The 14,256-nt window shown below is 41.8% G+C and overlaps 1 protein-coding gene across 8 annotated transcripts in view; it reads right to left on the bottom strand.

The window, feature by feature from the left end:
* The window catches only part of LOC123362980 (cytochrome P450 7A1), a 41,739-nt gene that overhangs the window by 7,544 nt on the left and 19,939 nt on the right, over window positions 1–14,256 (bottom strand). For 7 of the 8 annotated variants that reach the window (XM_045003592.1, XM_045003588.1, XM_045003591.1 and 4 more), the window contains 3 exons: window positions 5,707–5,947; window positions 2,017–2,627; window positions 676–806 (listed from right to left, as the gene is read on the bottom strand). In XM_045003592.1, the coding sequence (XP_044859527.1) occupies window positions 676–806; window positions 2,017–2,627; window positions 5,707–5,763 (799 nt within the window). In that variant the 5' untranslated portion in view covers window positions 5,764–5,947. Of the gene's footprint in view, window positions 1–675; window positions 807–2,016; window positions 2,628–5,706; window positions 5,948–8,982; window positions 10,402–14,256 lie in introns of those variants that run through there. The other variant, XM_045003584.1, reaches the window with a different exon arrangement.

The following is a 14,256-nucleotide window of genomic DNA, read 5'->3' as shown; positions in this document are numbered from 1 at the left end:
TTCCTAAGCCTTAGTGCTCAAGGGAGGAGAATGATATTGACAAAAAGAAACAATGCTTTTAAAAAAAGTTACATTGAACCTCCCCCCACCAGTAATTATAGAGCAACAATTTCAATAGCTGTAAGGCCCAGACCCTCACAAGTATTTAGGCTCCTAACTTCCATTGAAATTAACAGGGGCCTAAGTGACTTGGGAGTGAGCTCCTCAGTCACTTGGGTGCTTTTGAAAATGTTACCCATATTTTAAAAGATATGTATCATAATAATAATGCTTTTAGACATGTTAGAAATTCATTGTTTAACATTCCTCAAGCATTAGTTGCAACTCCAAATATGGTAAGATCCTTCTGTTTGATCTTAGCCCTTTTAAAAGAACAAAATACAACCTTACTTTGACTTACCTATAGATCACTGGTGCTGCATGACATAGTACTTAAGCATTACTCATACATGAAATTACATGGGGAAAAATGGGATTCATTTCAAAATTATGATAATCTCCACACCACAGATATCAGGACTGCTGAAAAGTTTGGCCTTTGCTAACTAAGGATATAGTGTAGCTTTATTATCCTGCTGTTGGATAGTCATTTAGCATTTCATAGCACGTGTTTTATTGACTATAGATAGAAAAATATCTGGGTGTTCCTGGTACTGTTACATGTGAGGACCATACCTAATACTGGCATATTATCCAGTTGGTTTCGATTCAAGGATATAGATGGCAAATGTAAGTCGATCTTTTCACCAGCATTTCCCAGTGTTTTTTGCACCTCTTCAGTAGCTGCTTTCATTGCTTCTGGGCTCCTAAAATCAATATGCCAGAAACAAAAATATTTCTTACTTGTAACTTAAGTAATGTACAAAAGGTTTGCTGTTAAATATGATATTCATTTTTTCCTGTCTACAGTGTAGTTCATTAATCCCTGGATGTAACCTGGTAAAACAAAAAAGCTACGTAAGAATCTAGAGTAAACGTAAGTGTACTTATTATATTGGAAAAATCCTGGTTGTTCAAAACACTGAAAAGGTCTTCAAAGATTTGGTTCAGTATCCAATTTTGAGCAAGACCAAATTAATGTGTATAATGCTGTTAAATAATGACATCTCAGTTAAGCAATGCCAAGAATAAGGAATATAGTGATAGTCCCATTGCAGCTAAAAAATCTAGAAGAGAGATATAGATCACAACCACAATATCAGCTGCCCTGGCTTGTATCCAGTTAGATAATTACATTCTGCCTACCAAAAAAAAAACAAAAAACCACAACCCACCTCCCAGTAGTTTAAATTAAATAATTTATCCTTCACTTTCTGGTCTTCCATACAGATATGACAGATGTTTGTAATGGATGACATGATTGTAAACAGAGATACAGATTGTAATCTCACAGTCCTTAGGCGGGGGGTGGGTGGGAGGGGAGGCACAGAATTTCCATGGAAATCAATGCGTGAGCCCAAGGACTTCAGGATCAGAATGTTTGTAAAATTAATAGACCCCTTATGGATTTTTGAATGAAATGTGCTAGCTAAAGCTCAATCATTATCATTAGCAGGTAGGTACAGTGTTTTTTAATTTTAAGTCAATTTATCACAGAAATGTAGGCAGGCGGTGTAAAGTCTCATCTTGAAAAGTACAGATCTAGAAATTTAGCCTGAGATTTTTTTTTTTAAGATATGTAGGGGATTTGGATGCAGTGGAGTTACACCAGAGTAAAAACAGGGTAGCAGAGTGAAGAATTAGGACCTATTAGTCAGATCCTCAGATGGTGCAAATTGGTATAGCTCCATTAACTTCAACAGTGCTACATCAATATAGGCTCTGCAGAAGCCTATCATCTTTTTTTCTGTAAAGCAGCCAATATATATCTGCAAATCCAACAGATGGGCAGATAAACAAAAGTGTGCAATAAAACCTTGTCTATTCTAGGGAAATGATCTAAAAATGTCCCACTGGACCTAATGTTGGGAGCCCTAGTGTAATCAAGGCTTGGAAACTGCAAACACTGCTACTTACCTTATAAGATAGAACAAGCTCCAGAAAGTAGCAGGTATTGTGTTAGCTTGTGAAGCCCATAGTACAGCCAGGTGGGTTTTTGCTTTTTCCTTATCATCAAAAGTCGATATAGTGTCATTTAAGAACATACGGAGAGTGATGAGCTCAGAGATATTGTTCCTTTTTCTGAGGTTCTCATGGAGTAGAGCCTCTGCCAGCTTCTCCCGTGCATTGTGGGCACTCTTGAACACATGGATAGGCACGCCTGCGACAAGGGCTGGGAAAATTTTATCAAAATCCTTGAAGTTTTCAAGAGTATTTAGAATAAGTGCTCTCTGGGTATCCTGCCGAGATAGATTCTTGTCTTGGGTTGAATTAAACTCTGTGCCAAAAAGCGTTAAAAAGCCAGATTCAAACATCACCCGGCAACAGAACGCATAAAGCCCATCTGATACCCAGTTGTTGGAATGCAGTTTAGATGTACTTGATTGCAGCATGACATATTGTAGGTTTTCCATCATAGCTTCAATGAGGGAATTCAGGGCATTACCTTGCAGGGTTCTAATGAAAGTCTGATGCATATTTTCAGTGGTGTTTCCATCACGTGGGTCAATACTGCCATGTCCAAAAGCCTGCCACCAAATAAATTGCATGTAAGATAAATGAGGATCATCACAACCTTGGTAAATAATAATTTACAAGGGAAATCATAGCCAATATGTCATCTTCATAACTTAACGCAGGGACATATAGTAAGAACTGTCAACTCTGTACAGTGATAATTGGCCACAAGTCTTTGTAAGTATTAAATAAGCACACAAAAATAGTCTATGCTATATGCTTATAAATAAATAAGTATGATCACTTAGGGTATGTCTTCACTCCAGTAAAACATCCATGACTGGCCTGGATCAGCTAGCCTGAACATCTTCAGTGCAGTTTCATAGCCCCACAGCAAGCCACGCAAGCCTGCCATGGGTGTTTTATTGCAGTGTAGACATATCCTTAGGGATTCAGTTAGTTCCCATTGGGAATCTTTTCACTGACTTCAATAAGAGTTTGATTGGGCCCTTAGTTGACCAGATAGTTTTTGAAAGGGTTAGGGCCTAATTCTCCAAAGTGCTAAGCATCTCCTGGGAGGTGCTGAGTGCCCTCAATTTCCATTGTCATTAAAGGGAGTGAACACACTCTGCAGCTTGCAAGATAGGGACCTTACTGGATGAAAGCACGGATAGAAAATGATATTAAGCTGCAGTGAAGCTTGAGAGTACATTTCAGCAACTTAACAGTAAACAAAATTACAAGGATATTGTATTTGTTCCCACAACAAGCATTACAAACCCAGGCAACTGAGTTGAAGTTTAATTCAAAATAAAACTAGACACATTAAGGTATGGTAATTCACAGTGAAGGCACTCCAGGAACCTGAACTCTGCCGTGTAGTGACACCATGCAATAGTCACATAAGGTATGTGTACACTGCAATTAAAAACCCACAGCTGGCCTATGCCAGCTGACTTGGGCTCATAGGACTGGGGCTAAGGGTCTGTTTAGCAGCAGTGTAAACATTCCAGCTTGGGCTGGAGCCCGGGCTCTAGGACTCCGTGAGGCCAGGGGGAGGTGTCCCAGATCTCGGACTCCAGCTCAAGCCCGAACATCTATACTGCAATTAAACAGCCCCTTAGCCATAGGTGGAATGTGAGAAGCTCCCTAGCAGGTGGTGGGGTGGAGGGAGGGGGCACCGGCACCTGAACTGTGGCCCCATCCTCCACTCCATCCTGAGGCTCTTCCCCCTGCTCAGCCTCTTCCCCCTCAAGGCTAGGGTGACCAGATGTCCCGATTTTATAGGGACACTCCCGATATTTGGGGTGTTGTCTTATATAGGTGCCTATTACCCCCACCCTATGTTCTGATTTTTCACACTTGCTATCTGGTCACCCTGCCCGAGACTTCGCCCCCCACTCTGCCTCTTCGCAACTTCGCTCTGCCCTTTCCCCTGAGGGCCCTGCACCCGCCACTTGCTCCTCTGGCCCCTGTTCTCTGCCCCCTCCCCAAAGGACCCCCTCCTGAGGACTCCTGCCTGCTGCTTGCTCCTCTCTGCCACCCTCTCTTGAGGACACCCCACCTCACCACTCTCTCTCTGCCCCTACTCCCAAGGGCCCCCCACCCACCACTCGCTCTTCTCCACCCACTCCCCCGAGGCCTCCCGCCCACCGCTCACTCCTTTCTGCCCCCTCCTGCCTTAGGGGCAAGCGACAGGGGCAGAGCGAAGCAAGAGGCAGGCAGAGTGAGGGCAGGAAGAGGCGGAACAAGGGTGGGGCCTCAGGAGGAAGAGGTGCAGCATGTGTGGGGCCATGGGGAAAAAGGCCAAGTAGGAGTGGGGCCTTGGGGAAGAGCATGGGAAGGGCCACAGTCCAGGCACTGGTGGCGCCCCTGCTTCTCAGAAGCTTCCAGCAGCGGCGCTCTAAAGCCGGCCGGCCAGCCTGACTCCAAAGGGAGGTGTGTCGCATCCATCACTTCTTGCCCCATTTGGGGAGATTTAGTCTCCACGAGCCTCTTATACCTACCGCCTATGCCCTTAGCCCAAGCCTCACGAGCCCAAGTCAGCTGGCATGGGCCAGCCACAGATGTCCAACTGCAGTGTAGACATAGCCTGAGTTATGATTAAGGCATTTTAGTGTTTGTGGTCTGAAATAAGATTAAACTGATTTGTAAAGACACATTCTATTTTATAGAGGTATATTTGCTTCTCAGGGTGTCACTGCAGGGCAAATAAAGGAATAAATCAAAAGTGATTTGTCTGTTAGTCTATAAGGTGCCATAAGACTCTTTGCTGCTTTTTCAATAGTGAGAAAAAGTCCTCAGTGAAATGAGTGTGTGGATTAATCTAGAATTTAGATTCTAGGACACAGGCTTCCACATTACACAGCCAACACTATAACTGTTATTCTGTTGGCAGAAAGGCCAAGGTTTGAATGGCCCTGAAAGAGACTTCTAGAGGTGATCCCTCCAACTAGTGACTGAAGAACAATGCTAGGCTAATGGGAAGAAACTTGTACTGATGGGAGTCTATGCCAGACCTGATCTGTGGATATACAGAGGATTTCAGTTTCCAGGGCTGCTAATCTGGCATCTTTCACAAGCAGCACATTTGTTTTTAAAATTAGTCAATTCAATATAAATTCACAATAGTGCAAACCATCTTGTGCTGTACTTTTGCTCTAGTATTTTTGTGATATTACATGACTAATGTCATTCTTGGATAGGGTGACCAGACAGCAAGTATGAAAAATCAGGACAGTGAGTGGAGGGATAATAGGAGCCTATATAAGAAAAAGACCCAAAAATCGGGACTGTCCCTATAAAACCGAGACATCTGGTCACCTTATTCTTGGATAACCTAAATCTGTTTTTGCAAAACCCATTGTTATTTATATTAAGGAATAAAGTATCTGACACATTGCCATGGCTGGGATGATTTAGTTGGTGTTGGTCCTGCTTTGAGCAGGGGATTGGACTAGATGATCTCCTGAGGTCTCTTCCAACCCTAATATTCTATGATTTGAGACAGGAGACAAACTATCTTTCAGACAGGCAGACATACTGAAAAGTCACATATAGTTTAACTAGGTACAGAATGACTTGATCATGTTGATTTTTTCATAGTAAATATTAAAATGTTAAAATACTACAGTCATTTTAAAGCAGTACCTTTGCAGAAGCAGCAAAGTGGAACTTTTTCCAGTCCAAATGCCTTCCTTGGCGCATCACTGAATGGTATGAAAAAGGGTCAGTGAGAAAATGAACATATTTTCCAGCCACTTTGCAAGTGAAAATGTGCCCATATTTCTTTTGTCTTGCTTTGAGAAATTCAAGAGGGTTGGCACCAAATTGCAAAGCGCAGCCCAGATATGGAAGTAGCCCATTTTCCACTGGCGGCTCTCCTGGACGCCTACAAGTTACAAACAAATGTTACAAATTAGGGTTATAAATTAAGACCTGTCCTTCAGCTTGGCCAGCTAAATAAGATTGTGATACCAGCCTATTTATAACATTAGTTTCTATCAGTGTTGATAGAAAATTGCCCTCCTTTTCATAATAAATCCATTGTGAGGTCTATAATATATTAGAAAGAATGACCTTAAGCCTACAGAAGCCTTATTAGAATCCAATAATAAAAAATGTACTTAAGCTATATCACACTAGCTTTTATTTTTTACATTTAGGTAGGTTCTTTTTCACCATTTTAAATGTAAGATTCTATTCATTGCAAGCAGTTAAGTAATTGTGCCTTAAATAAATACCCTGTCCCAGCAGTTAATATTGCCTGGGATATTCTTGTTGGAGCCCATCCCAGTACTTTTCAGGACCTGTGGCAAATCTGGCTCAGTACAGGAGCTCTACTACCTGAGCTGATTTCTCAGGACAGTCTGCCAGAGCCCTAGTTTGGCAGCTTTCATGGCATGATGAAAGGGACATTTATTTGCTTTATCTTTTGGTTACTCGGTTTTTGTTTGGTTTTGTCATTTTATTTGCTTTTTCCTGACAACTTGTCTGCTGATATTTCTGACTTGTAGGTAATCTGCTGTAGGGCCCAGTCTTACCAACCCATCCTGAGCTGAGTATAGAGAGCTGGTCTCCCAAAAAATGTTTTTTGAAACAAATGAAAATATTCAGGAAAAGTTTCACTTTTGGTAGAAACTCTCTCCATTTTTTCAACAAGAAATAGAAACCTGAAAAATTTCTATATTTTAAAAAAAATAAAATAAAAAAAATCTGTGTTAAAAAAACAAACAAATTGAGATTCATTTTTTTGGGACACTAAAAGTTTATACTGAAAACCAAAATGGTTGCTGTACATGGGTTTTGAATATGAAAGGTGTTTGGTTTTCAGCTCTTCAGTGGAAACTATAAAAAATTTTCATGGGAAAATTTAAAGACAACCACTCTTTTGAAAATGTGTTGTGAAAAATAATTGTCATTCTCTTCCTTATAACATGCAAGTAGTCCCACTGACTTCAATGGGATTATTCAGGCAAATAGGCAATCCTCATGTGAGTAATGCTTTGCAGAATGAGGTCTAGAATTTCTGGTTTGTAGTTTCTGTAAGTAAGAATCCACACTTGCTCTCATTAAAGTCATTGGCTCAGCTCTCATTGACTTTATTGGGCAATAAGCACCTAGGGCCTGACCCTGTTCCAGTTGAAGTAGTGTAGGGTCAGCCCCTCTAGAGCCTGATCCTGGGAGTTGCTGAACACCTGATAGTTGCTTCAGTGTCCTCAATACCCCTTGAGAGTTGAGGATGCATGGCACTTTGCAAGAATCAGCCCCTTAGTTGATCAGGATTGAGCCCTTAATTGCTCTGCAAATTCTAAAATAGATAACATTACCTCAAATGCACACTCAATTAAGACTGTATAAAAAACAAAGCTTATTACTAACAGTTCTAATGGACAGAAAGAAAGGAGGAATTGAAGATGGATGAACAAGCGTCATTTGGACCTCCAGAGACACAAAGATGGGATTATTTTACTTATTTGGTCTGTCTTTGGCTTGCACAATTCTCTCTAGCACACTGAATGCTGAGCCCTTTGAACCCTCCAAAGAAAGAGTATTACAGTATTGTTGTTTGCACATCCCACTTGGATCTGATCCTGCACCATTGAAATCAATGGGAGTTTTCCCCAAAGGCTCCATTTCAACAAAGCATTTAAGCACATGCTTAAAATTAAGCATGTGATCAGGTGCTTTGTTGAACTGGGATCCAAACAACTATATTCCTGTATATGGATACCCACAGTAAGTCACTAATAACTTTTAAATAATATGTGTCAGAGTCATAGAGTTTAAAGTCAGAAGAGACCACCAGACTGTTGTAGCAGGGCAGTCTGCACCTTTAAGCACCTGCAGAGCTAGGGAGCAGCCAGTTGTGGCTTAAGGAGAAGCCCAGCAAGCCCGTGTTGGGAACTAGCTGATCTAGCTAAGCAGCAGCTAATGACTGGATCTGATTCCCTGTTCGATCAGCTCGTTCCCAAAAGCTGCCTGCTGGGCTTCTCTTTATGCCACAGCCTACTGCTCCCTACCTCTGCAGGCCCTCAAAGGGGCAGACCATCCTGCTACAATCACCTCTTAATCTAACCTGTATAGCATAGGCCACAACACCACTCAGAATCTGTACACTAAACCCAACAACCAAGAGTACTACAACTTACAGAAGACCACTATTCCCCAGATCAAAGATGCTGCTAACATTTCAGGCAATCTGAGTGAAATTTCAGGAGTTTCAACTAGAAAGGAGTAGCTAACAGTTTGGTACACTTTAAAAACAGAGAGTGATGCAAAAGACAAGTCAAAGAGCCACTTTTTTTATAGTAAATATATTCATGAATTCCTTTTTTTCTGTACAGAGCACATGCCAGTAGGATAAAGGCTTGAGAGTATTTACTCAATACAGTAAACAAGCCAAATGGTAACCAGCATAAAAAGTAGGAGTTCAATATTGCTACAGTCCAGATTAAACTACATTGATACAGAAAATAAAATGAAAAAGGTATAAGGGATAAAACAGTCATCTGTATATCAGAAGCATAAACATGTAGGATCTGATTTCTCAGAAATAGTGAGCACCTGCAGATCCTATTGATTTCAACAGAAGCTGCACATACTAAGCACTTCTGAAAATCAGACCCAAATTATGATTATTTATAACCTCATTTACAAATGGATTCCTCCTTTCTTTGTATCTCTGTTTTCTGTTAGTCATAAATATGGAATTGCATAGCCTGCTTGGATATTTTGGTTTTTTTTTTACTTATGTACACAAAAAATGCCATTATAATATAAAGATTTCAAAGAACAAACACCATCACCACTGTTATCCTTTACTTATAAATCTGCCAATGTTCAGACTAGTTTTGTCTCAGCTATATACACACACTATCTTTTTACAGAAATTAGCATTGGGATATGTTTAAAAAGAAACCTTACCTCCTCCTTATTCCCAGAATAAACCAAAAACAACAGCATAGTATCACCACTATTCCCCAGATCAAAGATGCTGCTAACATTTCAGGCAATTACAGTGAAATTTCAAGTCAAAAAGAGTAGCTTGGTACACTTTAAAGACCGAGTGATGCAAATGACAAATCAAATAGCCACTTTTTATATAGATCAGGGGCACCAATTTACTTAATTGAACTTAAATAACCTAGGCAAGCTATTAATTAACCATTTCTGGACAGAAGCTATTATGTCTTCATTCTGACTGATATCTCCATAAAAAAACTTGAGAGGATTAATCTGTACAGTTGCAGAGATGGCCTTGAGCTGGTATCAGTAGAGGTTCCAAAGTAATCAAAGAGCTGTAATAGTTGATAATTTGAAGGTCTCTCAGGTGTGTTTTGATCTGTCATGTAGATTTATCAAGTACAGTTTATAGTTCAAGTTTAGCAATACATGAGAGGACTAGCAAACATACAGACAGTGGTAGCTGGTGCCCCAAGTACTTACCATAGTTCCCTGACTCTTCTGCCAGGGTACTCTACTCACCTAATGCTCTCCCTGCAGATTGACTAAATTTTCAAGGGAGTCAGGGAAAGATTTTGGCTGGGAATGAGCGATTAATAGGAAAATGGGAAGAAAAAGACTGTTTTCCCTCTCCAATCATCTATCACTGTCAAAATGAAAAGCATGGACACAGTTACAGTAGAGGGCTGGGGTAGGAGAAAACAGCAATAGCTCGTTTTGCTGTTTCTGATTAGTCTCAGCCTCCCTCGTCCTCCTCCAGTCTAGCTCTGACCTCCTGATCTGCACACCACCAATTTAGTTGGATCTTGGCTGGATCTGGGCACTCTGGTCCATTCTCTCCACTCACCTACACTCAATTCTGCCATTTCCCTCCCCTTTCAGAAACTTTGACCCCATCAGATTCTCCATCTAACCTAACCCATTCCTGCTCAGAAATCTCCTTCAGCCTGACCCCACCATTTTCCAGATCTTCTTTCCTCTTAGCTCAAAACCTAGAACTCATCCTTTCCTACTCATCTCACAGATAGCTCTGAAGCCCCTCCCCCTTTGACCTCACTCTTCCCTCTGGCTCAAAATCCAAGGTCCTGTTCACCTAAACGTCCAGGCTCAGAACCTTTTCCTATGCTACCTACTTCACTATAGACTCAGAACTTCTGGAGCTCAGAAACATCCTTCCATCCCACCTGACTCAGAAACTGTTCCTCTCTCATCTTTACCACTCTGTACCCACCTACCCCTCACACACACACTGTTAGAACTTGGGGCTGCTGACTCATTCTTGCTGGCTGACTAGCACCATCTTGGATAAAAATAGGTGGGAGTGGCTTTCTGGGCAGAGGTGACTAGGGTCTGGGACAGAGAGGTTCTGGAGGGAATTCCTAAGAACAGCCTAGCTTATTCTGTTGTTATTATTTTGACTCCCAATAAAAGAAGAACCCAGGGAGGGAGAAGGGTCAGTCTGAGCACTAATCCAGTATGTATGTGTGTGTGTGTGTGTGTGTGTTGTGACATCAGGGTACTCCCTCTGCTTAGAGAGGGGTAAGGATTCAGAGTAGTCACCTACTCTTTGCATTCTTTAGTGACTCAATGGTAGGTTTTAGGGGCCTATTCTCAAGAAATGGAAATTCAGTCTAATCTTAAAGGGAATTCTACTGAAAAAGGGCTACTTGATTATATGACCGTGTCATTACACATCTGCTTTTTCTTGTCAATGGTCTGATTTCTGAGTGATACATTACAAAACCAAAAGTAGAGTAGTTTATCACAATGAGGACACTGGATCTCCAATGAGGAAAAACGAGTGGCTGTAATATTGCTGTTATAATACAAATGTAATCAAAACAAATTAAGCTTTGATTGTAGTTCAGACTCTTGCCAATAGGAGCTCAAATCTTGGCATCCCACCAATATCAGCAATGGCATTTGGACAATTTAGAAGATTCAGATAGTAAGTGATGCCTCATCAGTCATTTGGGACCTCGCTTATTTTTTTTAAAAGAAGCTGAAGATCTACAGTCATTTTGTAGGCTCACCTCTGTACTTATTTTTGCATGTGCCCTTACAGTAAACGAACATGAAATTGGGTATATGTGAGCACTTTATCCCAGCTCACTATTACATTCAGTAATGTCATGATTTGACCCATAATATTTAGAGAGAGTGTATAAAATGGGCATAATTTATTCCCACTGTTAGTGATAACCTCATAACTCAGGAGCAGTGGAGCATAGCAGGGAAAGGAGTGAGTTATAATAAGTGGCAATAAGCAGTGTACTTAGATGCTGCTTATTATAATTTCTGTTTGTGCAGTGATGGTTGGTAACAAATGTCTCTGGTGAAGAGACACTTTGCCTTTTGCTGCTTTTCCCTGTATATTTTGTGAGATCTCTGTTAATATCAGCTATTAAAAGAACCAGAGAAAGCAATACGAAAAGAAAGCTGTAGCTCACAGGTCAGCAACAGATTGTATTGTTATGGCATTGCAATCAGAAGATACAATTACATCAGTGAAATATGTAAAACCTATGTTGGAAACTTGAATAATAAAGAATGAAAGTGGGAAACAAAAGTTTAGAACAGTCGCAAGGTATCTGCTTCTAGCTCAGCATCCTCTTACTTGCCTGTAAAGTGACTGATTACATAACATCTCCACCTAGTGGCATTCCATGAAATGGCACTTGAATAATGTCTTCTACAGCAATAATAGAAACAACGAGGAGTCCTTGTGGCATCTTACAGACTAACAAACTTATTTGGGCATAAGCTTTCGTGGGCTAGAACGAAAGCTCATGCCCAAATAAATTTGTTAGTCTCTAAGGTGCCACAAGCACTCCTCCTTGTTTTTGCTGATAGACTAGTAATAATAGAATTTACCTCTTGATATTTGTGGGTTTTATTTCCATTACTATAAGTGCCTTTTGGAAGGATAATTGTATCCTCCTTTAAAAGTCTTCTTCTTCTTTATAAAATAAATATAGGGCTTTTGAAAGTTTATTGTACTAATAGCACTTGAGAAGGAAGTCTTTATTTTAGTCAGACTAATGGTAGTTTAGGCAGGTAGTGGAAAGGGAGCCTTCCCCACACTACTGTGCCAGTTTAGCTCACCTCCGTCTTTGAGGGTTCAGATAAAATCCTGCCTCACTGGAGTCAATACAAGAGTTGCTGCTGACTTCCATAGGGCCAGGATTTCCTCCTTCCTCTCTAGTAATGAGCAAGCAGTTCAGTCTGTACTAATAGCCCATCCTGGGCGGGAATGATCAGCACTAGGGTATGGCTACACTTGCAGCTGTATAGCGCTGCCGCGGGAGCTCTCCCGCAGCAGCGCTTTGAAGTGCGAGTGTGGTCATGGTGCCAGCGCTGGGAGAGAGCTCTCCCAGCACTGCAGGTACTCCACCTCCCCGTGGGGGTTAGCTTACAGCGCTGGGAGCGAGGCAGTGTTTACACTGGCGCTTTTCAGCGCTGTAACGTGCTGCGCTCAGGGGTGTGTGTTTTTTCACACCCCTGAGCGAGAAAGTTGCAGCGCTGTAAAGCACCCGTGTAGCCCAGGCCCTAGTCTGCTTCTTCCCTATTGCACTTCAACTTCTGCTGATTTTCCCCATTTCAAAGGGAAAACTTATTGTTAGGCAATGGGATTGTGACATCAAAAGTAGTTCGTTGCATCCTCCATTTCCCCATTATTTTCTCTGCCTCCTTCTGGCTCTGTTGGTGCCCCGTAACAGATTATTGTTACCTTTGGATTATGTGTTGGGGTTGTGATATCAGAGGTAAATCGACCAAAAAATAGCTTACTATTCTTTTTCAGTCTTCTCCTTCTTCCTTAGACTGTGGAACAGTCTCAAAGGAAGTGAAGACCCATTTTTGAAGCATCTGAAAGGAGACTGAGTAAAGTAGTAGCAAATACGCCGTAGAGAACAATCCTGCATTGCCCTGGTAAAGTACTAGATGACCTAACAGGCAGATTTAAAAATTTTATTAAAGCAAATGCTAAAATTATCTAATAGGTTAAGGAAAGAGTGGCTATACCTCTGGGTATAATGCTTAAATTACCCAAAAGTAAAAAGTTTGGTTTAAAAGTAATAAAATACATATAATACATAATCTGCACTATCCCAAATTAAGGTTAATACATTTAACAATACAGTTTAGATATTAGCATCCAAATATTCTGGTACATCACTCATAAAAGGTTATACTAATAGTAGCTTGTGGAAAACAAATATAGCAATGAGTGCAGATTGCCCCTCAGTAATTGTGAATTTAGGATAGGTAATCCCTCAGTAAATACAATCCACCAGAGAAGTATTTCAGCCTCTCTACCACCTACTTACTGGTTTGCTTATGAACGTTTCCATATAAGAAGTAGAACATTTACCATTTTATACAGCAACATTTCAGTTTCACTGATGGAATTGTAGTGGATGTGCAGCTGCTATGTAATGATCTAGAAATGATAATGGGTAATAATCTTATGAATACAGTATGGGATCTGGTTAATCAGGTCAGTCATTATATAGCTATATTGGGTTACTGGGCTTTCGTGTATGAATGTGGTGTTTTAGTTTAATGGGGAACTGTTGGATAGACAAGGAAGAAGACAACACAATGGTTTTAGATAAACAGCTTCCTAACAAACACTTGGGAGTGATTACAAAACAGCTGACCCTTTAGCAGTGCAAATGCTACTTTCAGGCTGCAGCTCAGTTACTGGCACATTGAGCAGTTAAAAAGATTCCCTGGAGAGACGGCTGCTGAGGAGGGGGGTGAGGCGTTGTTAATGAGCTGGTCGCCTAGGGGACAGACAGTCACAGAGACTGCAGCAATGTCTGAAGCAGTCAGGGGCTTCCCAAGCTTCCAGGCAATGGTAATCCTTAGGCAAGATAGGCATGGGTATAGACAGGGGTGGCTCTAGGAATTTGGCCGCCCCAAGCACGCCGGTCCCGCGGCTCCGGGGGACCTCTTGCAGTCGTGCCTGTGGAGGGTCCGCTGGTCCCACGGCTCCGGTGGAGCATCCGCTGGCATGCCTGCGGGAGGTCCACCCGAGCTGCGGGACCAGCGAACCCTCCGCAGTCATGCCTGCGGGAGGTCCACCGGAGCCACAGCAGCAGCGGACCCTCCGTAGTCATGCCTGCGGCAGGTCCACCTGTCCTGCGGCTCCGGTGGACCTCCCGCAGGCATGACTGCGGAAGGTCCGCCGGAGCCGCCTGCCGCCCTGCCGGCAAAAGGCCGCCCCAAGCG

The sequence above is a fragment of the Mauremys mutica genome, chromosome 2 (genome assembly GCF_020497125.1).
Source record: "Mauremys mutica isolate MM-2020 ecotype Southern chromosome 2, ASM2049712v1, whole genome shotgun sequence".
Lineage (NCBI taxonomy): Eukaryota > Metazoa > Chordata > Testudines > Geoemydidae > Mauremys > Mauremys mutica.
This window is presented reverse-complemented; position numbering and strand designations above follow the sequence as displayed.